This window comes from Bombus affinis, chromosome 11 (genome assembly GCF_024516045.1).
Source record: "Bombus affinis isolate iyBomAffi1 chromosome 11, iyBomAffi1.2, whole genome shotgun sequence".
NCBI lineage: Eukaryota > Metazoa > Arthropoda > Insecta > Hymenoptera > Apidae > Bombus > Bombus affinis.
This window is the reverse complement of record NC_066354.1, coordinates 6285448-6312336: the sequence shown is the minus strand read 5'-3', so window position 1 is coordinate 6312336 and position 26889 is coordinate 6285448. Positions and strand designations below refer to the sequence as shown.

Here is a 26889-nt window from a genome sequence, read left to right as displayed (position 1 = left end):
CGACTCCCTTCGCTTAATCAGCTGAAGTTCAATAAAAGCACGGGCTGCCGGCGGCCGTCCCATGCAAAGTGGCCTGTTGTTTCGCGTGGACGCGTCCCTGGAAAATTTCGATCGAGTTCGCCGCGCGTTGCATACTCGAGACACGCTCCGCGCTTCGTTGCGGAAAATTTCATTTTCCACCGACCAAAGCCCCCGGCCTTCTTCGTTCCCTTCGTCGCTGCTGCCGTGCAACGATCGCCGTAAAATATCGAAGAGCGGATCGCGGAAACATAAGTGGGAGGTGAAACGAGCTACCGAGTCGCATCATCCCGCTCTCGTCTCTTCTTCGATCGTTCATCCATCGACTGTTCGCGTTCTCGTCTTTTACGACGCCAAGTTGCACCAACATATACGATAGCTTGGAAAAGTATTCGAACGTTTTTCGCAGCCTTTTATGAATGCATTATGCGTTATTCGAAACATTTTGAAATTTCATTAGCACCGTTATGAGACTCGACTATCGCGATTTTATACTGGTAAAGTTTGAAACAAATCCGAAAGCGTAGATAGAAACTACAAAATATTTAATGGAGGTATATATCTCGCAGAGATCGTAAAAGTGTTTGAACAGTCAATCATCCGTTATATTAAGGCTTCGTACTCTGCATTAAATTTTTACTAAATTTATGTTTACTGCGAATAACTTGTACATATATCTTCTGGATGGTTTTCAATTTTACCAGTATGATCATGATAGCCGTGTTTCATTACCGTGCTAACGAGATTCTAAAATGTTTCCTATATAGTTTTCTATGGTGAGTGTTCAAATAACTTTCTACCACTACCCTTCGAAAGTAGCCCAACTCTCATACCTTCATGCAAAACTCTGGCCGAAGACTCCCGCGAAATACGTCTCTCGGTGTAAAGTAAGAGAGCAGCGTGTACAAAGAACTCCCAAGAAACTTCGTTCCGTTCGATGCACTTGGTATCGTGAAAATCGGTTTAGAATTTCGTCGACTTCGCTGTTATCGATCCGCCTTACTTCCGGCCGTGGAAGCGCGCGCGATACAACGTCACAATCCGACTTGTAAAAGGTATTTAGACCGCTGCTCTGGCAATTCAAATATTCTTACGTTCACGACGTTATCTCTTACGTTTCAAATCGGAATTCGAGCAACGGAGCCGTGGTTTCTGCAAGACTTTTTAATGAAACACGTTCCGAGAGCCGGACCAGGCCACCGAGAATAAACCCTCGAGAGACCCTTGATCGACGAGTTGGAAACGAGACGGACACCATATGGCGATTTCAGCCACGCACGTCCCCTCCTGGAAGGCTGGGCATTTTTTGGGGGATCGGCCGTCTCACGAGGAAGAAATCGACATCGCGTCAAACACGTGGCTAAGTTGGTAATCTGGTTATAAACGGTCGACAAACTCTGAAGCTTCTTACGAAAGTCCAATAAATTTAAACTGTTAAGGGTCAGCGGCGATGGGTCAACGTAACATTCTATTTGTAATTTTTTTTTTAATCCATCGATGACAAAGTCGATAGTTCATTAAAATGAGATTGTAGAATTGAAGCGAAAAGAAAAATAGCGACGAAGGAATATCGAGCGAATTTTTGGAATTCGATAACGTATCGAAGAATACGAGTTCGATGATCGATTGAAATACCAAGAAGTTGGACCACGAATAATACACATATATCGTCTATTGATAAATTGGAAAAAGCAACTTTGAGATAGATCAATAGATCGTGGGACGCATACGTGTCTCGAATAAAATTTGTTAAAAAATGGCCAGAGGGTTAGCCGCTAAAACGCACAAAGTATCGTTGCAAAGAGTACAATACTCGGAACCGGGAAGGAGTTATATCGTGAGCGCAATTTCGAACGTTTGGCAAGCTCGAGAAAAATTTTTCGAATTAGATCCATCCGAAGAAAAAGGGACAGGTCTAGAGAGAAAGAAGGAATTCACTGTTCAGCCGATCGCGAATGTTGCACGAAAATTTGCTATACTTGCATGTACCTGCCGATAAAAGATTTCAGCTTACGCTGAGCTTGCTTCTGTCTTTTCTTATCCCGTTTATGAATGCCACCGATTTTATTGTCCCCTTTCTGATTCGCTTCGCTTTCGCAAACTGCAACAACGAAACGTCATGAATTTATGATTTCGTATGAACGAAACTAAGTCACGCTGGTGATTACATCGGTAAACTAAATATTCTTTGCACGTTACAGCTTCGATGGGAATTGGATTTCGATGTTAACGAAAGTAATTACGTAAATGTACGTCCAATAATTGAATTTTCAACGAGACCTGAAAATATTATAACCTAAATCCGGAATCGGCGAGAGTGAAATCACTGTTGATGCGATGAATATCGTAATTAAATTTAACGATGATGATGAAATCCTTGGAGAAACGTCCGAGCCGTTCTAAAAGCATTGGCAAACCATGATTTCTGATCATTTTAATGAAATTCGGGTTACTCGAAGGTCGTCAGACCTCGTGTCAACGATCACGCGAAAAGTATTCGGAATCGTTTCGAATATCATTCGACCTTGTTTCAAGGACGGACAATGTTATTCGAATATCATTCGAGTTGATGCAGAACACACTGGTGTGCACGATAACTTATACGTTACATCGTGAAAGGGATTTCCAACACAGGTTAACAATAAAGTTATTCGCGAGGCAAGCCAGAAGACTATTCAAAGGAATCTAGCTATATCAACGTCGGTAATCCCGCATAGCTATTGGGGTTACGATCACAGGATGTCAAAGTCGAGGATACGCTTCGTAACGTAGTTCCTATATCTCAGCCGCCGCCGCCGCCGCCGCCGCCGTCACAAACGCGCTCTCGTTTCTCGTAAGACCAATGCAAAAACGCTGTTATACGTTGAACTGGTTTCCAGAGATACACTGTCTCCCGATCTTCGTCTTCCTTTCGCCAGCCTCTGCCCTTCCCACCACTGTACAGCGAAGATGTGGAGAAACCACAGGTAGTCGAAGAAGGAAGGAAAAAGAAGAAAGAAGTAGAGTGAGACGAACAAATGGAAGAAAAGGGAGTGTAAGAGGGGACAGAGTCGTGAGAGATGAGGATAGAAATGCACGGTGCTCGACATTCCACGGACATCCTTCTTCCATCTTCGATATCTTTGAACTGCCTACTTTCCTTCTTATCCCAATTTTCCGCTTCTTTTCAGTCTATTTTACGAGAAATTATAGGCAGCTGTAAAAGTGTAGAGAAATTTAGGTTTCTCGCTTCATCGAAAGTCTAGAATCTTTATCCTCTCTCTGGTAGATAGTGGAGGAAGGAAAGGATTACAGGTACATTGTAGCAGCAGAAGTGAAAAGAAGGGGGAAATGCGAAGTTTCTAATTATCGATCAGGATTATCGCTAACAAAGTTTCGCAGGAATTAAAGTTACAGAACCAGGTCGGATTTATAACTGTCCCGTGTAATTAGCGTTTATGTAACTTTATCTCGGCTATCAGATCCGAGAACGCGTCCTTTGCGTGCCAGCCAAGTTTCAGCTGATACGGCAACCTTCGGAGATCCGCCGGTATCTCGGAATGTCTGAAATTCGAAATAACGCCGGTGGAATGACGGCGAAATTTCCAAAGGCAACACGGAGATCGCTGTGCAACGTACAGCAAAGTCGAGTGATTTATTAGAAACCGGAACGTTTCACAAAAGCCAGGAAAATCGTGTAGGTCTACGATAAACGTACTGTTTAATCCTCGCAAGATTTCGATGCTCAAACTGAATATGCATCTAGCGTATACAGAGATACGCACGTAGAGATACGGCGACATTTACCAACGATCCCCATCAAACGGATTTCTATAATCATCCAGGATCTGTTTCATACGAGTTCCAACTTGTCCCGGTCGATCCCTTCGTATAGATTCACCCCGATTTCTGGCGGATGAAGAGTTATCCAACGATCGGGAATACACTTACCGGGAAGCCATAATTTCCACGAATATCCGAAATTGTGTCCACCTCGATCGTGTCGATCGGATCGTGGGCAAAGCCCAAAGTCATGTGGCATTTGGCCGCAACAAGCATCGCGTAATACGAGGCAGCCTAACCATAGGAACAGTCTAGCGAGGCTTTGGATACACCGTAAACACAGATGTTCGCGGAGGGGTTACCTGGTGGCCAGAGAATTACGTATAGATCCCTCTATGTCTCGCCTAAGTCGTGTTCGATCATTGACGAACAATTGCAAGATAGATAGAGTGAGATGTTGAGGGGAGAAAACGTGAAAACTCGAATCAAAATGCAGCTGCTTGCTATGTAATTCCCTAAAGCCGAGCGCATCCCCTAAAGAATGTTACATATAACGTTTGATTCAGCGTGGAAGAAAAGTAACGGTATTTACAACATCGACGCAGGCAACCGCCAATAACAAACACCTTGACAATTTTTGAGCGATGAAATCGTATTTCATAAGAAGACTCGTTATTTCCTGGCATAGAAGAACGATCGATTCCGGCGTCTACCGTGTCCCAACAGAGGCTTGCAGGCATATCGCCGACGAGCAACCGGCAGAATTGTTGTCACTGCTCGGTTTATGACTCTAATAAACTATAGGAAACTGATATAACTCGACGATGGCCGTTTGTACTTTCATGTACGGACCGGCTATCGACGATCAGGCAATTTATACCCTGGCTGTTCGTTACCCAGTCCGTACACGCGCCAACTCATAAGTTTTCTTCGTCCACAGAAATCGATACATCGTCAGGCAATACGAGAAGATCGTGTGTCTTAATATCGTAATATCGTGCAACAACGCCGTGTAATTCGCTACGAATCGATCGTTACGGAACACGTCAAACGTCGAGGGTAGTCAAACATCGAGAAGTTACCGGTTTTACAAGTTTGCGCAACGTATCGTTGCTTTCTCTGCCGATGACCGCCGTTAAAATTTTTCGTATTCCGTCATTCTCTGTTTTTTTCACGGAAACACCGTATCGAAGGAACTCCCTTGGACTGTTTTTTCACGGCATCGGAGGCTTTCCCATTGAAATCCAATGAACCGGCGCTTCGCTTCGAGACGTTCACTGTGCATCCGAGTTCCGAGCCCACTCCAGGCACAGTGCAGGTGTCATCCCTTTGTCCCCGCCAGTCGATTTCTAGATAAGTCCGTGCCCTTTACCCCGAAGAGCTCTCCCGTTCGATTGCGCCACTCCGTTCTATCGTTCCTGCATCGGCAGAATGAGAAGCGACGCCAACTTTTATTGTTTGTTAATTCATTATTACGTACGAACTATAATACTTGTTCAACTTTTCATCGGACAAGAAATACATAATTCATGCTTCCTCTATTTGCTGTTCCGTGAAAAGTCGTGAGAAAAGTTAGCTAATAGGCATTAAAAATATTATAACTCAAACATCCCACGCAATTCAGCCAATTCACTATTTTGTATTCAGAGAAAGTTCGGCGATTGTTAATGCGCATATATTTGATGTTGAATTATAGTAATTAGGTTTCTACGCCATCGACTTGTGCAGCTTTTTTTAATATATATATCGAATGGTTTATTTAAAAGTTCATCCGGCGTATCAGTTAGTAATAACGTTTTAATTATTTCATCGGGGGGAAAAAACGGGACTCTCAAAACGGTAGATTCTAGTACAGACGTTTTATGCGAGAGAACGGTGCCCGTAACATCCTTTTCCTTCGTTTTTCAGGCTTTTCCTCACCGTCATTCAAAATACAATCGTTATATATCCGAGCACAAGAAGCATCCTCCATCGAGAAGGGGAAACGAGTTGAAAAATAAAGTATGATAAATTTCGCGAGAACAAAAGCACGCGCGTTTGTAGAACGCGAAGGGATTAAAGGTTCCCAGGGAAAATATAAATTTGATAATAGAACGTTTTATCGGGAGTTCAGCCGAATAATTTTAATTTTCTCCAATTGATCCGGGATAACAGGCGAAATATTTAAAGGGATTATCTATTATGCACGGTTAATGGCCTGGACGAGATTTTTTGTCCCGTGAAACATGAAATATTTCGGTTACGAGCAATTTATAATGAATTTCGCGTGGCATATTTCAACGTCCCTCTGAACTTGTACAGAGCCTTCAAAGTGCGAGTAATTTCAAAAGGAACTATGGCCAAATATAAAAGGAATTTGAAACTGAAAATCTTTTAGGATAATCTATACGCACTATAGTATCGATAAAAATTAATCATCGGAATTTTATAAACGTAAAATAATAAACGAAGCATTGTATGATGTAAGAGGTAATCGTTCGAAACGCACAGGTCCTCAACTTTCCACACCTGCTTCTCCTTTCACCCACGAAGAACGCCTCAATCCTCAACCGTGAATTCTTTCACGCTTCATTGGCATTCGATGTTTCACCTCCGAATGCCTGTCGACTCGCGATATTTGCGCTCCGTATTAGCACTCATATTCGCATGAAATTAGATACACCGCTTTAGCTACATGGCAAAGGATTTCAGGTAATACAACGCTAAGTCTAGAATTCTCGCAAGTTCGATAGACTATGATTTAGTTATTCCCAATTGTTCGATCGAATATGCATCGTGCAGGAAAACGAGGTAAACCGCGATATCTCGATTAAACGATCAATCCGTATTTTCATCGTGGAATAATAGTATCCTGTATGCTTTTTATAGTCATATCCCCGTCACCAATTAATTTGTACCGGGAATACACGTGCACCTGCATACATAATTTTGGCGCAATGCATCAAAATCAAGCGAAGATTAATCGAGACGCACACTGTCAGAGACAGCAGCTGGTTTATGTATAGCACGTATCCTACCCCGATCGATAGTTTGTAGATCGATTTGTGTACGTTCGTCGCGATTCTGTAAGTCGTGAAAGCTTTTCCGGACTCGAAACAACGAATCAGCGTCCTGTCCCTGTGTGCAGTTGCAAACACGGTTTGTAAGGGCGTATGCACAATTTACAAAATATCGACGTTCGAAGCGAGAGCTCTGTGTGAAACGTGTACTATTCGCGAGCTGGTTTCGCTGGTTAGATTTTTGGGAAAAATAGCTCGAAACGATACAGGACGAACTTTACAGACCACTGCAATCATTTCTATACCTTTACCGTGACCCATTGTTCGATTGAACGAAATTTTTCAAAAACAGTCGTATGGAACTTGCATCGAACAAATCGAATCGCGGATATAACGTCTGTTCCATCTTTTCCTTCGTTAAACCAAGATTTTACAAACGAAAGACGAAGAATTTACAGTTAATTCCATAAACATCTCCATTGGGACTCTTTTTGCTTATCACATTGTCAAAATTACCTGTTCAAAATATCTGTTTCATTGATATAGATTACCCAGATATTTTAAGGATATCAGTGAATTATGAATTCTACATTGATATGGGTAATTCCATGTCCCACGATGATTATAATTACAAACGTATCTACTATCTGTACATAAGACATTACACGATATAAATATGTGATTAATCAACGTAACGTCAAAGTAACATAACGGAACGTAAATGTTATAATAAATTCAATGATGCGCCAATACTTTTTGTGGCCATTGTAAATAAGTAAATTCCCCAGAGAGTCGATTCCATTTCCGAATCGCGCAACCGTGAAATTATTGAAAACAAGGTTTTCCATTTATCGTAGATTGACACAACGAAGCCGCGGTTAGTCAAATTCTCATCGAACGTCCCTATATCCGTGCGATATCCGGCGTGCCCTGCGTATCGTCCTCGACTGGCAACAATCTAAACTCGCGGCGCGCATTACAGATATCGCGTGGGAATCATAGCAGAATTAATCGAGTCATAATTCGTACGGGGGTTGCCGGTGTGTATCGTCGTCTGGTCGCGAACAATGCAGCTGCATTCGAACCCCCAGATATGCATAGCTGGACGTAGCCAGCCTCATCGATATGTAAGCGTGCATGGACACGCGCGTACGTGCAGAAATGCATACGCACGCCGCCGTTGACGGGCGTACACGAACGTTTCTACGCATACGGACGCGCATCGATGTTCTCCAGCCGCCTCCTCGATCAGGAAAATTTACGAGCAAACGGTCAGCCGACCTAATCCACGGCTCGAATATGACGAGCAGCCCCGTCGAGTTTACGTTCGCCGCGATATTTCCTCGTGAATTCGATCGACACACCCCTACCCGCAGACTACTTTCTCTCCCCGATGCGATGCCACCGTCGGGACCATTTATCGTCAATTTCGCGCCATTACCGCTCTACCCCCAGCCACCGCTCGTCTTGTCATTTAATTTCCCAAATCACTGTCTCCTGAAAATTTTCTCTTCGAGGTAACCAGGAATTTGCCCGTCGTCTGGCAATTTTCGTATAAATTCGATCAACCTGTTCTGTCTATTTTTTAGAGAAGCTTCTCTAGAGGCAAGCGAAGGGAAGAGGCGCTTAAGGTTCTTTCGTTTTCGTATTATGTTTTTCGCAGAAAATTTCCCGCGCCTCAGACGAAGCATAGTCGTAAAGAATGTATTTACGAATAATCCTACGTATAAACATAAGACTGTCTAAATAGGCTTATGTATATTCCCGTCTCGAAGCAGAATTAAGCATAGTAACGTGACTCTGAGCTCGCGTCTCGAATTGCTCGCTATTACTCCCATGAAAATACATCCCGGTGTTTCCCTTTCTTCGTTGCGACGATATATACGCGCTTTTAATCACTGTTTTTATCCACTGTCTGAACAGTCCTGAATTTACTGCGATCCGCATTGTCCGTAAATCACTCGCTTACTTCGAATAATGGTAAAAGAAGGCGTTAAATGTGACTTCCGTCTGAACGACACGCGGGAGAACGAAATTATGGCTGACGAGAACGAGAAATCGCTACCAGTAATAGCCGAGATTCTTTGTAACGGGCCGATAAAAGAATACGAAGGCATTTTATCGGACGTTTGGCGATGACAGCACCGCGGGAGTTAATCGAGCTCGCGAATATACGGAATCTACGTTCGCTTATTACGTCCCGTGGCTAACGTCCTGAAAAATCTCTTATTAATCTGTCCCATTAACGCCCCACACTGCGAATGCTGCCTTAATGCGCCGTAAAATCCACGAAGTACGGTCGGTCCATGATTCGTTACGTCACGCGAAATTTCAACAGGCCCGGGGAAACATAAAATTACGCGAGCGTATATACGAGGTGGCGAATAACCTCGTGCGACAGAGCATTATGTCAAAAGGTGAAATTTCGTCTGATTCGCCATGAAAAACGATTTACAACGGCGGACAAGTTGTTCGCTGAATAGAGGCGGGTGAAAATTAATTTACAGTGTCCTTGAGCAGGTCGCCGACGAGAAAAAAAAGTAGCTCGGAGCCGAAACCTCGTTAAGGGCGAGCCTCGCGTTTTCTCTTCTGCGAGACGTACTAGCGCGCGTGCTACAATTTATTGCATCTTTCTTGCGCGTTAAAGCGTACTATGAACCGCATATCTAATGCTTGGTTCCCAGCACGGCTGAATCATAAATCGTGCGGTCCTCTCCGTTCCTCTCGCGTCTTTCATGCACCACCAGTTTCTTACGCGGAGTCGTGTCTCAAGATCGTGCACCTTGAAGAGTAACCACGAGCAACGACTTCCACGGTCGCGATACGTATTACACCCTTCTGAACGATAATTTCCGTTATTCTTAGTTTCGCTCGTTTGGGGATGCGACATCCACGGCCGTTCATAAGCGTTAGGATAGTTTTGGAAAATGAGGTAGGCCTCAAGCAGGTAGATATTATTGGGAAATGATCAAAATCTTGAAGAATTATTATCTCGTTTAAAATTTCACATTAAGATGCTGTGCCTCGTAAAACCATGTACAGAAATATATGAAAATATTGCCACTTTTAATAGCTGCAAGTCATGTTTTTACAACATTTAATCACCTTCTAAGAAACTTTTAAAAGACTTATACATTTGGATCTAATAAGTCGTTTTCATATTATCATGTTAAATCGATACTTTTAGTCACAAAGTGGTATCAGAAAACCTACGAAAATATCTTTACGTGTAAGGGAGATTATACGTACAGGATCATTAAAATCGTACTCGGTCCTTTCATACGGTTCATTAATGTTCCAAGCAAGATTTAATCGCGGTTAATTATTTTCTAGTGACATTTCCCAGTCGATAACGCACAGCTTCCGAGAACCGAATTAACGCAAAGGGATCCGCGTATTCGTGCAGGTTTTACGTAATTAGAGACAGAGGCCAGAAACTCGCAACTATGTATTTTCTATTATATGGCGGTTTGCCAACCGTAACGCGGTTTGTTTACGCGATTCGGTTGAAATCGTGCGAGGCGAAATTTGTGAAGTTCGAAATCGGCGTTGCACGCCAGATTACACCGGTCAGCTAGTCGGCGCAAACGGAACACCGTTCGAAACGAGTAAAAGAGGCTTTGCCCGTAATGACCGTTCCGCGTATACGCGATCGAGATAAAGAGCGAATCGAACATATCTCGGTTAATTCCGACTTGTAATTATTGGAAGAACCACTGACTCAGCACGCGGAACACAATATATACAACCGATGCGAAATGGTAAATGTAATTATTGGTTTGCTGTCAACCGTATCTTTCCAGCGAAGCTTATCTCGTTTCGAATTAAAACGGCCGAGTTTACGCTACTGGAACGATCGAGATAGTTGTGAAACCGTGCCCGTGAAACATCGTTGATTCGTGAAAATCCACGACCTTTCTCTCTAGAACGCGAAACCGATTAAGATCCTGGAATCGATAAAGTCAATCGTGTACAGATACTATTAACGCTAGATCGTAATAAAGCTTGCGTTTAACTACTCGACCGTGTCTCGAATCATACGCTGTAATTTATACTACGCGTATATCATGTTATTGGAAACACACCTTACTCATGTCAGGGGAAGGTGGTCAAAGGTGCGAAACACCTTGCGCTATTTTCTAATAGATCTTGCTATGCTACACTATGCTACATCTATTGAAAAGCAAAGAAAGAAGCGTAATAACGTTGGTTTGTTATCACTCACCGCTTTCACTGATTCGTAGTCTCTTTTTCGGAGCAGTTCCATCAGCCTCTGCCGCTCCATCTCCTCTTTCGTCACGTACACCTTGTTTTCCTTAAACCTCGCGTTCTGCACGTTCTCGTAATTGTCGCACAAAACGTTATGAAAACCGATCGGTCTCTGCTGACCGACATATTCGATGATCTTGCCAAACGAGTCACCAGCACTGTGCTCCACCGAATCTTTCGGTAAATCCTGCTTGAATTGAAGATTCTTCACTAACACTTCGTTCACTACCGAGCCACGGTCGTCGGTCTCCTTCAAGTTCGTTCTTTCTCCTTTGTCAGTGTCCCATTTTTCAGATATCTCGCTAGTTTCCTTAGCATCGTCCATTGTCCGATCCGATGTCTCGTTCGATCGAAGACACGCGTCTTCGACCTTGAACTTTGCCGCCTGCCTTTCACTCTCCAGCTCGTCCACGGGGATAGTGGCAGTCGATAGATTGCTGTTCTCCCGCGTGTGACACGATTGGCTTCTGTCGGCCAGGTTCCCAGAATCGTAAGGGATCTCGAAGTCCTCGACGATCATGATCGGTTCCGTGACCTCCCGTTTTTCCTCTTGTTCGTTGCACTCTAACAAACCAGTTGCTGCGGATCGAGATTGCAGGTTCGTCGTCTTGATACCCTGAGGGGAGCCGGATGAGTGAAACGTGACGAACGTCCTGGCAGATTCGTTTTGTTGGTCCCGCTTCGTGCACGTCGCCGGTTCCTTCTTCTTCTCCGGAGGACCTCCTCTCGATCTACCGTTCGGCAGGCATTGCTGAATCTTCAGGCACTGACTCAATCCGATCTCCGGGTATCTGCAAACGGATGCTTCGCTCTTCTGATCGTCTTCCTCGATAGTCTCCAGGTGTTCGTACCGCAACTCACCGACCCGTTCGTAAACCTCCGCTTCTTCTTCTTCTTCCTCCTCCTCGTCGTCCTCCTCCTCCTCATCCGCCTCTCTCTCTTTTTCGTTTCGTTCGTCGAGCATAACCGCTTCTTTGGGAGGCGACTTGAGATCTGATCGACCGCCTGTTCCACCTTCGCCATAAGCAGAAACCTGCAAAGAAGGTCGCAGGATCGATTGGAGGTCATCCACGTGAATCACCTGAGGCTGCAGGCTGCGCTCGTAAATCTTCTCCACGTGATTCGGCGAAGAATAGTGCGATCTGCTCGGAGACTTTTCCAAAGGACTGCTGCCCGCCGATCTGCTCTTTGCCGAATTTTGCTCGTTCAACTGTTGCAACGCCGCGTATACGCGACTATTAGGTTTAAAAGTGGATTGAGGCGAATCGATCGGCGAATTCCTCGCCCGATCGTCCTTCGCATCCTGAGAACAAGGAATCTGATCCCTCCTCGGCACAACCGGTGGCTTTCTAGCTTCTGACTGTGCGATGCCGCTTTGAAGATTTCTCGGTTTCGTGACGCGAGATTCCTGCTGACCTTGAAGAGTCCGGACACGCGCACCAACGGCGCCGTAAATAGTTTCCAGCCTCGTCTGATCCACCTTGTTGTCTCTCTTATCTTGAAGATACCTAGAATCGGCCGATTCGCCGGTAATCCTCAGGGTATCTCGTGTGGGCCGATCGACGCTCCTCGAAACCTCCATCGATTTACAGGCAGCATCGGCTGGTTTATCACCGGCTCGCGGTGAATCGCTCGTGAGAGCCGGGCGCCTACTTTCTCCGTCCTTATTTGGTGAGATCGGCTCGCCTTGGTCACCAAGGTTGCTCGGGCCCTTCGAGATGTTGTTCCCTCCACAGCCTCCTCTCGCTCTCTGGCCTGTCTCTTCCTTAACGAGCGCTCTCGTCGCGCCAATCGTGCTTTGATCGTGATTCTGAGATCGTTTAAACGACGCTTTCCTGCAGGGGATAACCGACGATGTGCCGCTGCTCGTCGCCACCGCGGTCGTGCTCGTGATCGTCGCCGTTGTCGAACCACCGGTAACGCCGGTAGCTACGCCGCTTACTCCAGATATCCTGCTATGATCAGACTCGTTTCTGGTCTTTACCAAATTCGTCAGCCTGTTGTCGGCCGCGCTTCTGACGCGACAGTTCTTTTCGGCCTGGTAGATTTGCGACGATTCTCCTCCAATGCTATCCACTTGACTGACTTCGTTGGTGGATTCTAATCGTCTGGATCTGAAGCTGGAACTCAGGGGTCCTCTTTGAGGAATTCTCGAACCGGTAGAAGGGCTGATGTCTCGCGATCTACCTATCACGCTGTTGGGCGCGCTGAAGCCGTAATCTTGTTGCTTGCTTCGGTTCTTCAAGGCGAGGTACTCTTTATACGTGCCCCTACTAGTGTTCACGCCGACGTTCACTTTGTCCACCTTGCGTTCCAGTTTCTTGTCCGCGCGACTAAGGTCGTCGTAGCTCGACGACGTTCCGTTCAACTTGTCCCTTCCTTCGTCTATCGATCTGGACCTCGAGTCTTGACGATATCTTCTCTGACTCTTTTGATCAGCGCTACTGTTCGATCTGGTCAGTGGTTTCTCTCGAGACACCGAGAAATTCTGACTCTGTGTCTGATTCAACCACTCGTCCACCCTCTTCTGAACTTCGCCTTTGCGAAACAGCACCTCTGGAACTCTGATTCGGCTAGTGTCCACAGTCACAGCCACCGGCGAAACGCACGAAGAGGAATTGTCCTCGGTCGGAGACGATGGAAGAACGTGTCTTACGGATTCCTTCTGCCTCTCCCGGGACCGCTGCCTCACTTGGGTCTGCTGGTTCACTTTCAGAACTGGTTGGGGTTTCTCCCGGCCCGGCGAACACTTGGGCTGCATCCTCGTCGCCAAGACTCTCGATTTTTCTTGCTGCTGTTTCTTCTGCTGATCCATCATGACAGCCTCGAAGTTCGACACGCTGATACTGCCGACGTCGCTCAAGTCCGACGATCTTCTGTAATCGAGATCCTCGTACTCGTCCAAGATGTTGTTCACCGATTGCGTGTCGATCGAGCTGATGCTCTTCGACTTGTTCCTGACTACGCTCTCGTCGCTACTCGAGTAACCGTGGTTCTGCTGTTGCTGCTGTCGATCGTGACTCGGCGGTCGTTTTGCTCGTTCTTTCGGTTTCTGATTCTGATACTTCAACACGGCGTTCTCGTAGCGTTGCAGAGGATTCTCTAAACCCGTTTCGATCGCTTCGTTCCTGTTTCTCTTTAAAGCTGGCGATTGCTTGATCTGTCTATGCTGAGCTAATTCTCTTTGATTCAACATCGAACTCTTCTGTAGCATCGGGATGCTCGGTTCACCACCACGATACTCACCCTCTTGAACGATCTTCGGCTGAACTATCGAACGAAAAGTGGTGAAACTCTGCACGTTCCTCGAGCTTAGAGTCGGAGCGGTGGCTTCTTTCGTCAGCTCTCTCCGCGTGATATTCGATCGAACGCGGCGATGGTCAATGCCCGGTACCGTGCCATCCTCATCGGCGAATGGAATGTTGCCACCACCGGTTAAGGTCTTCAAGATTATTTCATCGTTCATTTTTCAGCGGTAATGCCAACGTACTCGCATTTTCGAATCTTCCAGGAAAAGTTCCCTTCTTCTTTCTGCCCTCCTGCAACGAACATTCCCGTCAAATTACTATGCGTTACACGATACTTATACGCTGTTTAATATTTTCGCCGCAGACATGTACGAAATAACGTTAATTGCGTTATCGATGTAAATTAAGAAACGAAATTTTGCAACACAATTACTCCACGGCGCATCGTCCTTTTAATCCGAAGTGAAAGGGTTAAAGACGGAGAGAACACGAATGGCAAATTGAAAATGTTCGTTTGAAATTCCATCCTGAAATTCATAATTCAAAGAGAGGAATAGTTTTTGAATATTTGATGATACGATGGCACGAAGACACAAGCTTCCATAAAACGGTTCTCCCATCGGCTTCCGGTTAAGCGGCAACCGCACGTTCTACCAATGGCGGAGTATCCGGTAGTTGACCGATATCCGGTCGGAATTAATTCGGTTTTCGGGCCTGGGGCGCATTAGATATTGTAATGGTCGGCCACGTGCTCGTGCGTCGAATCGTTAAAGACCATAACGGCCGCTTGGAATTCAATGTACCTGCCCAACCGTTGTACGCTGAATATTGACTATCGAGCAGTATATTTACGCTCGTCGCGTATATTTATATCATCGATATATCAAAAGATTAGGTCCACCTTATGAATTCACAAATATGCTTTGCGTAACATAAACGACTTGTTAATCGTTCCTCACATTCATTTCAGACATATCCGTTAATCGTTATCAAAACGTTTAGTCAGGAATTCTCCCATGGGGATAGTACAAACTAATTCCTAATTATCATTTAATTAACCATGGATTCCATTCGAGTTACACACTCCAATTGGTTAAACTCGTTTGTTTCTAAATTGCCTTTGTTTCGTCAGCATAAATTTCCAGCTGCTTATTTCTCAACGACTACCCGCTGATCGTTCCCAGAATTCCAGACAATTGCAGACAAGCAATTCCGACTACATCGATAGGATCACAGGGATAGTACGGAGCAAAGTCTCAAAAATTTCAGCGATAAATATCGAAACGTCAAGTCCTGCTCGCCATGGCAGATTAGTTTCAATTCACGCAAGGGAATAGGATCACGAGCAGCGTAAATTGAATTAAACCGACGTCCCATCAAACGTATGTACTCCACACACCGTTCTAACGTTTCCCACGCGGCCTCGCCTCAAGGATCTCTCGGCTGGAGTTCTACTTTTAGATCTGTTCATCGAGATATCGGCCGTGGGCCACCGCGTTGCCGGGAGATTCGTGCGTAGAAATATGCCTTGTTCGCCCGTGGCCCCGTTCTCTCTCTGAAATTGACCCACAATTAAGACGTCGACCGCATGCTGCCTCGAAACTCCGACCGAGAGACAAGATTACCAGTCTCTCTCTCTCTCTCTCTTTCTCTTTATCGCGTTAATCTGGACCGCTAAACGACCACCAAAATCATTTCTTTCGAGACAATAGTGAATAAAAGGAACGAAAAACGGAAGAGAAAGAGAACGAAACGAAACAGAAGGTTCGTTGTAATTGTCATCTGAAAAAATACATTCCAGCGGCGGCTGGAACGCGGTACTCTGAATGGCGGCGTTCCATCGTCGTCGCTGAAACACGGAATGTTACCGCAAAAACCTATTTTTCAGATGCACTGACCCGGATCTTAAATCTACCTCTGAAACCGTTACTGCGATCGCGTTACGCGGCTAATAACCGCGACCATCCATACCTAGTACTCGCCTGTTGCAATTCTGTGATAGTTCGCCATTGGTATTCGTCATTAACGAATTTTTTCTCTTTCGTCCAGAGCACACGGTCTGCGAGCTCGTAATCGAATGCACCAACTAAACTAGTGCGTCTCCGGCAAATTATATGAAATACGGCGGTACGGGTGAGAAATCGGCAAAGATTCGATTAGCGACGCCGTAATGCTATGACGAACGGAATTAAAAATTCCAAGCGCGTTGCGCTGCGATTCAGTGATCCTAAGAGTGAAGCGCGTAACGAGGTGTATCAAGGTGCTATGATTATCACAAGATGATATTTTCATTTTTCAGACATATTTCCGTTTTGCTAATTGAAGTAGCTTAACCGAAAACGGTACACGCTTTTCCAGCGAATATTTATTCGCATTGAGAATACGTAACGTAACGAAGAAGGATTTGGAAAGTTAAAAACATAATTAGTTGTAGAAAAAGAGAAACGAGAAGAAACCGCCACAAGTGGATGACATATGGCTTGTTCGATTCAGGTCCACCGGATCGGTGTAATTTGCGTCGCAATTGAAATCTAGCAGACTGAAACGAACCGGATCTCGATTGATGTCTGCCAGAATCAAAGAGTTAGCTGGGATTTAACACGATTCTCGGATCGTTGGCCGTGACTGGTTAGTATCGAAAGAAAAAGCTGCCGCCTCTAAAAAAACTCGAGGATTTCTGGTTACAGCAACTTTCCTTGGCATACATTTGCATGAATTTCATACCAATCGAGGACGTCAAATCAAACTAGACAATTTCGAAGTTTAAAAACTGACGCTCCAATGGATTCTGACATGTGTACTCTTCTGGTTGGGATCGTAAAAAAGAAAAGAAAAAATTCTAATTAACATCCGACGTTCGTGAACGTCGAAATACCACACACGAACATTTCCACTGTCTCGTGCCGTACTCGTTCGTATCCAATCGACGAGACTCGAAGCCGATGAATCGAGTAGCGCGCACGATTCAGGGGGACCACACACGAGTCGATGCCTTGTGTTTCCTCTCGTATGTGCCTCGGCGAGGAACGATCGCGCGTGAACGAATACTAATTATGCACGTGGACGATACACTTTCTTTGCACGGCTAACAGCTGATCTTTGCACTCGTTGTTAATTCGCATAACGCGATGCACACTTGTTACCATCGTGCAACGTGCCTACGCGATCGAGGCCGCGTGGGTTTGGGACACTTCTTTGCGTAGCTACATGCGAGCTTACCAACACGCCACCGTTTAATGCCTTTCCTTTTATCAGTCCGAGAGAAATTAAGAGTCGATCGTAATTATGGCAAGTTTCCGAAGCAGGCTTGCCAAAGATAGTTGTGAGGATTCCAAATCACCGAATAGTATCCGAGATGTAATCGAAATGAATGGTAAAAAATAGTGATAAATGACAGGGAAAAAAAGAAAAGAAAAGAAACGTCTCACTTAGAGAAAAGACAACAATGCCACGGCAATGCTTCTCGATTTATTCGCTTCCGGACCACCCGGATTGCATGGGGTGTAAATAAAGACACCCCTATCTATCGAGGAAGCGTTTTTTAACCGTTGTACTCATGCTGCTTCACGGACCTTTAAACAGGCATTGTTGGACCAGTGCCAATAGCAGCGGAACGTCTCCGAGAGAACAACGTATCTGCTCGATTCATCGACAACAACGTCGAAAGACTCGCGTGCCTTCTGAATGGAACGGGGCAGGAATGCGTGAAGAGCAACGTGGGCAACTCGACCGTGGCACCGATTTTCTAATGGGTTAATAATCGTTGCAAGCATCAATCGCGAAAACACTCGTAAGCGTTAGTTTGGCTCGTTAAGCCAGCTCGTTCGAGTGGCTTGTGCACGATGCTTAAACCTTTTTGACCCGTCAATTGATCGCGCGACGAGACCTTTAATCTCGTTTCTGCTTCACCCTACGTTGCTCTCTCTTTCTTTCACGTTTCTACGTCTCTATCGTTTCCCCCAATGATTCTGAACGAGGAACTGTCTCGACTGTGAGACTTGAATGTATAAAACGCATTATGTGCAAATTCGATCGTGTCACGAAAGCTTTGCGTAATTGCGTTGATTCGGTGACGTGATGACAGACAACTCCGAGTTGTACGTACATTGCACTCCCACTCGTAAATTTGATATCTGGATGAAAGGCTCGGTTTTTCATGCGTTAAAGCGTTTAATCGTACTGCCACTTCGATGTGAAAAGCATGTCTCTTTTTATAGGTGCGACGTTTTGAGAGGACTTTTTGTAAGAAATTACAACGAAGAAAAGGCAAAGGGAAAAACCATCACACGGGGTATCGAGATTTCGTCGAACATGATAAACGAAGTTTTAGCACGTCAAATGAAAATGAAGATCTCGTGCATCTCAAAAAATCCGCAGATTGACTTCACCATATCTGCATGATAATGTCAAACCATTAATCTTTCCCAACAGATTGATGTTCACCTACATAACGTCAGATAATACAACTCCTCCGCGCCACTTAATCACACACGCATTTCTGCATACAGGGTGTTACTACAATTCTGCTGTAACCCGAGCAGAAAATATTTTAATCAACGTGTAAAAGATCATATCGAAATATAAAGTGAGAATTTCTTATCGGAATGGTTTTGCCCGAATGGTTTTAATTTTAGATAATCTTATATATAAGAAAGGAATAAGGTCACAGATGCACACGATTGGAGCATAAAGTAAAAGGCGATGAAGTGTGAAATAGAGGACCGAGGAGACAGAGTGCATAACCTAATTCCGAACAAAACGTGACCCTAGTTGTTCGTTCATTCAGAAAGGATCTGTTAATGAAACACCGTGTAGATTCGCATCAAAGCACGAGTGGCCACAAGAGTCTATGATGATGGAAGAAGATTATATCCGCGTAATGGTAGATATTTTATCACTGCATAATTAAAATATATTAGCGAGAATTCTCTTTTCCGTCAGAATCGGTACAAAATTCTATGAGCCACGGGAATTGAAATTTTTCGTTCCGAATTTGTGAACGCTAGGGAAAGACACGTTTGGAATATCAATCATTTCACAAAGACCGGCGATGTAACCGAGGTACCATTATACCGAAGTACGTGATATGGATATTAATGGGAGGCAAAAAAATCTCGCCTCGAGGATATTAAAAATCGTAGCCATGGAAGATGAGCATCGAACGTTTCAATATTCCCTCTTTAATACATCTCGTTATAAAAGTTTCATTACATCTTTAGCATTTTTAATAGGGAACTCGATCCTCGCGGATATAGACACTGAACATTCAGAAGTACAGAACTGCGCCAGCTCATGAAATTATTCAAACACTTATCTCAGAAAGTTTTTATGAATATATTATGAGCACGGTGCAAAATCTTTTGAAATTTAATTTGAAATGTAAATAAACAAATGCAGAATATAAGTGAACGATTCTAGGACTTAAATAAACGACCTTACAAAATTGAATTTCAAAGTTAGTACAAACACGTGAGCAAAAGACATGGGAGAGAAAATAGGGAGTGCCGTTCTTTGAACGCTATTTCTTGGAAAATCTAGGAAAGTGAATTTCCAAGTTAAGGATGCCACCCAGATTCCTCGGAAAAAATCGGAATAGATGTATCGCTTCTAACCTTTCGTCCCTATTCTTCTCGATGGTATCCCAGTGGTTCTCGAGAGAACCTTCTGAAAACACTCGATACCCTTTCACGAGCTCCTACCCTGCTCCTCTACCATGTTCCTAAGCCGATGGGCTATTCATGGCCCTGACAAGGCTAGCCTTTGAGGTGTATGACCTGTGCAACTGCATCGAGCGAACCACGCATAGAAATGCCCCGTGAAACGATCGCTATTTCTGTTCATATTGCGATGCTCCCTTTGATCGTTGCTTGCTATTTATCATATGCCGCGTGGTTACAGTGTAACGCGCGGGTTCCTGCAATTAAAAAAAGATTCCATTCTCCTTTGAAAGAGCGCCCCCGCGATTGAATTTTGCGACACACCGTCCGTGGCCACCTCGCTCTATTAAGTCTTCCTTTCCCTATTCATCGTTAATGGCTTACAAACCTCGGAAGTAGCGGATCCTTCACGGTCGCTGATTAACTCTTCGTGCCTGACTCGTGTACCTCGTGTCGTAAATCAACCAAGGCCTGAACGTTTGTAAATATTTATTGCCAATTGCAGCTTGCTTTTTCAGCCCTTTAAGTACGGTTACGTTTCCATAAATCGTTCCCTCGAAACGTAAAAATATGACAAAGGTAAATACAATATCGTTATCCGTACGATACACGAAGATAAGCGATCCGCAAACTTTCTAAATTTTCTATAAAGTTTGTATTAAATTTACTTCAAATTCCTACAGCATTTATTCTACGCGATCGCCGCGTATCTAAAGCTCGAATAAAATATTAATATTGCTCGCTGACGGCAGCCATATTCGAACGGTTAATGAAATCTTTAAAATTGTTCGTAAAGTACGGAAATATGTTTTTAATAAACGATATTAGAGATGGAAGTCAGCTTTTTTTTTGTTTTAAAGTCTTTAATGATAGCTGTAATGAGACGCACACTTTGCGACTTTTTTTTTACTTTGAGCAAAGATTCTCTCCACGTGGGGCCTGATTCGTGGCCCGCAGATGTGGTCCCCAGGGGCCGTACTCCTGTCTTCTCTCTCTTCTTCCCCTCTTCTTCTATTTTTTCCCGGCCTTACAGAGAAGCGGGTCGTTTTTCTTTGCAAATAAACCACGTGCCCATTTCTGACAAGACAATGTGCGTTGCCAACTCGTGCGAGATATCGTACCACCGCGATGCGAAATGAGTTTTTTCTTTCGAGGGTCCTCGCTGTACGCGACTTATTTATATCCTTCGTTATTGCCCTAAATTTGGACCAGCTCCTCTGCCGCTTTGTGACACGATTGGATGAGAAAAGAGCCAGCTTTATTCGTGAGAAATGTTTCGCAACGTTCGAAATGATGACCCTCGATCCACGACAGACGTTTAAAGCCAGAATTCAAAGGCATTCCACGCTCAGGGTGTAATCCCTATTTTCACAACTGTACGTGATACAGATCCTTGGGAGAAAAGTAGATTACGAATTTCCCATCGGTCGAAAGAATTATCAGCCTCGCAGAGAGAACTCATTGTAATCGATTAGAGTTCATTGGCACGTCCATAGGACTCCGTTGATTCAATTCAACGTCGTAACCATGCAAGCTCTCGCCATCTGGCCGAGGAAAAAAAATTTAATTTCGTCGAAATTAAGGAAGGAACGAAGTACAACGAGCTTTCGTAGGATTTCGTGCAGCTACAACGTTAACGAAGGCGTGATTCCACGATATTGGAGGCAATAGACGTCGTCGAGAACGCTCCCACAGACGTTCGATTCCTCGGAACGGAGCAGCCTGCCGGCTGCTCGTCTTTGATCTCGCTTTTGTACCGGATACACTCGTTACGAGGCGGCGCTCTCTCTTTTCAAAACCGAGCGACGCGACGCCGTGCCAGGCTGCAAGTGCATTCACACGAAGATAACCAACACGAACGAGCGGCGCGCGGCCATTCTCGTCGCATTGTTCGGCTCATTCGGAGACTGATAATCGCGGGGAATATGAATCGGCCCGTGGTGAATGTTCGTCGAGCTTTATCGTACGGCCACGCACGCTGTAGTGCTTTGGCCGTTCGTTATTCGTGGCACGAGCTCCGGTTCGTCCAGTAATTTCGCGTCAATCGTTATTTTTCCCGAATCCCTAATGACGCCGGTAATTCGAAAATTTATTCGGGGAACGAGGTTATCACAATACGAAAATGTTCCCGATTTATCGCCTGAAAACAATGCTCGAATAAACGCGCCAACGTTCCAACGAAACGTTCAAATCCGCACTATCTAAATTTACCGGATTTATTAATACAAAATATCGTAAAGTATCGTACACAGCGTTTCCAGTAATCATAATACAATCGAGAAAAATAAATCAAAAATATAGAATAAGATTACTTCAGGCTTATTTTTCCATATATAATAGAAATACATATTTTCAGAGACGATCCGTGTACACGAAACGCATGGACGTAAACATTTGGCAAAATCCATTATAGCTGTAATTAAGTGGGATAACGACCAAACGAATTTATCGACGCGATCATCGGCTTGTAAAATCGTTAAGTTTGAACACAGTATTCGTGTGACTATACGGTCGAATGGTCGAAACGAAACAAAACCGAAAACGAACCCGCGATAAGTCATCACCGCGCCCATGAAACTTTCTTTGTTCGCATTTTGCGCGTTAACCGGCTCCGCGTCTGCCGATCGTACGAGCGTAGTACACCCACGCTCGCCCCGTCATTCGATCTTCGTATCAAGCTAGAGGGGATTCTCTCTGCGTAGGATTCTGTGAATGATACCGTAGAACGACGTGAAATTGTCGGGAACGGTGCATACTACGATGCCGCGCTGCCTGTATCTTTAATTACTGTGACACTGTCGATTATTACTAATTTATTACAATATCATATCAGGGAACTGACGATTAACTCAGCAAACGCATGGATATTTACTGCGGATATTCAGGCATTGTTTCTAGCGAACATTCGACTATCATTACCTACTACTTTCCTCAGATTTAAAAATCCATTTTATATATATCGACTTTAGTTAGAGTTCCATTAGTCGTTCTACACGAGTCACAAACTTATCGATGAGGTAGGAGAAAGAATACTGTTGCGAATTCTCGACTAAAGAGCAACCGGTCAGGTCAAACCGATCGGTCGATATCGCGTACCTCGAATGAATTAACGCTCAAGGTGGAGGAGGTTTAATAGATCGAGTGTTGGTGTAATCTAGCACTGTATTTGTTTTATAAAAGTAAAGTGTGATGTTATGAAGATGGTAAGATCTTGTTGGGAGTGAAGTATTTCACCCGCATAGTACGATATCTGATGATGAACTGTCCTCCTACGTTTCTAATTCTCCATACCAGCCGTTGGGTTTCGTCTATCCATCGTGCCCTTCGGATTGGTCCTTTCCAGGGGTTTTTTACCTGACCTCGGAGTCGTTAGCTTTACAGCTCGGGGAGGATATGTAATTCGGAATTTCCCAAAGAAGAGAATGGGCCTGTCCGTGTCATAAACAGACAGCCACTCAAAATTCCGAACAAATACAAAGTATTCAAATTGGCGAATTACGACACTTCTAAAGAGACTCATGAATCGCGGGTGGCGAATCTACTTTCGAGTACGAGCATTATGCAAGCATGTGTAAAGGCATGTAGAATGTACAGTACATACATACCTATCGCGACGCATTCGCTGGGATCGGATCTCTCCTGCTGACTACTCCCGGTAATCGACTGTGGCTACGTTATCCTGGCAATTTCTGGCTGCGCTAGCACAGCGTAATTTCGTCGTAGCCGGCATTAACCGGTGGTGCACGTTGTCAGCCACTCGATGCCCTGCGCCATCGGTGATTCCTGATTGCACACCGAATGGGTCTCGCTATCAGTCCAGCGCCGCCAAGTCATCCGCTGATTTGTGACAACAGGTATGTGCTACGCGACTCGACGCGTGATAGTCGCGAGAGAATATCGCGATGCACTATCGGGCAAGGGAAACAACTCGTAGAACACCAAAGTAAGAAACTTCAGACGAAGAGAGAAATATCACGCCTGCTCGTTCAACCGATAGATTCTCGCGTCTTCTTCGGTGAAAACTTTTGCACAGAGATGTTTCGATTCGAAGGGGAACAGTGCAAGAAACACAAGAAACAGTCGCACTAACGCTTCGTCGACTTGAGACTCGCGAGACCTTACGCACCGTCGTTTGTACAATCACCAGACTACTTTTCCATCAAAGTACAACTTTTCATCAGGGTAACTTCAAGTCGGAATAGGACATTGGCTCGAGGTTTCGAGCACGTTCGTGTATGATCGTACCCCGAGTAAACACTATGATTTAACCGGATAGAGATTCACCGTGCGCTGATTACATTCCTTTCGTGACGGGCCTCGCACAATCAATCACTGGCTTCTATTTCTGCCGGCGTCTCAACCGAGATACCAGCAGACCGCAAGCATCGTTCGTGGAACACTTCAGCCACTGTGTTATTTATCGGCGTGTCTTCCAGAATCTTTTCTTTCTGCCGGCGGACGCATCGATCGTACAATTTAACGTCCTCGTGACGCTCTCCGCGTATAGATGATGTTTAACGATCGTCGGTACCATTTCTTTTTATCCGCTCGAAAGCACAGGTTTTTCGGCAACCACTGAAATATCGTCGGAATGTCTCGTAACTCTTTCTTTCCGGTGTTGTTCGTCGGACACGTCAGTCAACACGATTAATCACACCGTCGCCGAGTCGAACTTTTCACGGGCGTCTAATTGTGCAACCGGACTCACTATCAGTCCGACGCGACGGACTGACAGTTCAAACACTGTTATCAGCCGCGGGAACGAAGCAGTGCACGCAGCCTATCGCTCGATGCTATGCCGGAACGATGCGCCTTCTGTAAAACGATCGTCGAACATTAATCACCATGGTTTGGTGAGCGTGCCAGGCTTCCGGTTTTCGCGCCCCTTCCACCGTCTATCGAGCAAACCTGCGAAGATCGACGGGTATCGTTGGTTGTCGTAACTCGTTCGACCAAGAGATGCGTTCGCATTGAGAAACAGAAGAGGGCAATTCGTTACGGACGAGTTGCAGCCCGGAAGAGGATCGTAAAGAACGATATAATTTATCGATACGAAGCTACAAACTACAGTATGTACTTATTACAACCTAACCAGCGAGGGTCATTTTTTTTTATCTCTCAATGGACAGATAAAAAAGAAGACCTCGGTTAGTTATCAAGAGGCAATAAAATTGATGGTAATAAGCGACAGAGAAGAAAAAAGGGAGAAGGAAACTGGAGGAGTATAAATTTTGACAGCGTTACGATAGAAAGGTCCTGGTGAAATGGACGAGGTTAAACTCGAGAGAGACAATGAATTTTGGATTATGTCGTGGCGCTGTTAAAAGACGACGAAGAGATTAAACAAGCTTAAGGAGCGGCAGACGAGTCGGATACCCTTCTTAAGAAATTACCTGAGAAAGATCTTGTAAGCGGGGTGTGATCTTAAGGACATTAAAATAATTGTCTGCTACTGTCGACACTAGAGGGGCGAACTCGCATATTTCACCTCATAGCGACGCCGTGGAAATCCACTGTGGAAAACATGGCTCGTCACGGTAGCTGATATATATGCTTTCGTGTATTCTACGGGAAAGAAAACAGGAACACGGAAAGAGAAGTTGTTCAACGAAGAATGAAAGAGAACAAGCTGGAAGACGAAACGGAGCTGCGAACGCAACGCGACAACCGGAGACGCCTCGGGTCGACAGAGTTTGAATAACGCGGCTGAAAAAAGCTGTCGGTGAATTAAGGATGCTCGCGATTATGGACGAGAAAGGAATAATACTTTATTTCAACGAACAATCACCTGTGCGATGTCACTAAGAAAACCGTACCACATATTATCTCCAGAATTTTCACAGATATATTTTTCTCAAAGGAATATCGCTCGCACAATGGAGGAAAAGATCTCTTGATTTTATCTCACTGCACTGATATCTCACGAAATTGGTCGGTGAGCCGATCTGTCGAAAATCGAGACGCAGGCGCGATGCACAACATCGATCCTCTCGATCGCGCTGGCGCGGCAAGACTGCCGCGTGGATCGGGATCGTGATCGAGGGACGACAAACAGGAGCGGAGCAACCGAGGGTCCGATTTCTTTAGGGCCCCGCCTTCGATGTGCCATAGCACGATACGCTATATTCGTAGTTTTTGTTGAAACTGTATTGTTGAATTCTAGAGAAAGAATCAAGCTACGGATGTATAAAATATCGCAGCGTTACGATCAACAGTAGAAGATAATAATTCTTGCTCGAATTTCGAAAACCATATTCTCAAGGAAAATGTGCGAGTTTTATCGCAGAGTAGCTACAATTCTCGATATTATTTTTCTTCCGTGGCTCTTCATAAATCGTGGTTCGTGTCTTCAATTTTATAAACGTAGCTCGTGCCCATAGGAAAGAAGATTCTTTCAGCCGACAAATACGAACGAAGAGAAGGAAGAAAATTTTCGTCCGACCATAGTCAGGGAAGACGAATGAGATCGGGGTGAAAGCATCACGCAACACATCGCGCCGTGGCATCGTTCAATTAAATTAATGAAACGTCACAATTCCATCCTTCTGCATCGATACCATCGAAACAAAATAAAACTCAACCGACACGCGCGACGTTTTAACGAAATTAAACTATCACCGCTCGAGAACCGATAAGTCAACAATTCCCGAATGTCAACAGCGACTGTATCGTTGATCCCGCTGCATCGGTGAGTACTAAAAAACTGCACGCCACCGAATCCAAAAATAAAACGAACAAACTATCAAAGCTACCACTGGGTAAAACCGATTCTGAGATGAAGCGCCGTCCACGTTGCTCCAAAAATTCCACACAGTCGAAAATCAAGTTTGACCGGCGGTGGCCACGCAGCCTCGAGCCCCTCGATCGTGCGAGAAGAGTGACGAGCACGAGGAGCTCGTGACGAAACACCGAGTTCCCAGGTAGTCAGGCCAGGGA

The 26889-nt window shown here is 44.8% G+C and overlaps 1 protein-coding gene across 7 annotated transcripts in view; it reads right to left on the bottom strand.

Annotated features, from left to right (window-relative positions):
* The window catches only part of LOC126921949 (uncharacterized), a 164066-nt gene extending 138079 nt beyond the window's left edge, over window positions 1-25987 (bottom strand). For 2 of the 7 annotated variants that reach the window (XM_050734033.1, XM_050734039.1), the window contains exons 1-3: window positions 25347-25987; window positions 23559-24861; window positions 11005-14587 (exon numbers count right to left, since the gene is read on the bottom strand). In XM_050734033.1, coding sequence (XP_050589990.1) covers window positions 11005-14514 — 3510 coding nt within the window. In that variant the 5' untranslated portion in view covers window positions 14515-14587; window positions 23559-24861; window positions 25347-25987. The remainder of the gene's footprint in view (window positions 1-11004; window positions 14588-23558; window positions 24862-25346) is intronic. The other 5 variants (XM_050734034.1, XM_050734035.1, XM_050734036.1 and 2 more) reach the window with 5 other exon arrangements.
* Between the last annotated feature and the right edge of the window lie 902 nt (window positions 25988-26889).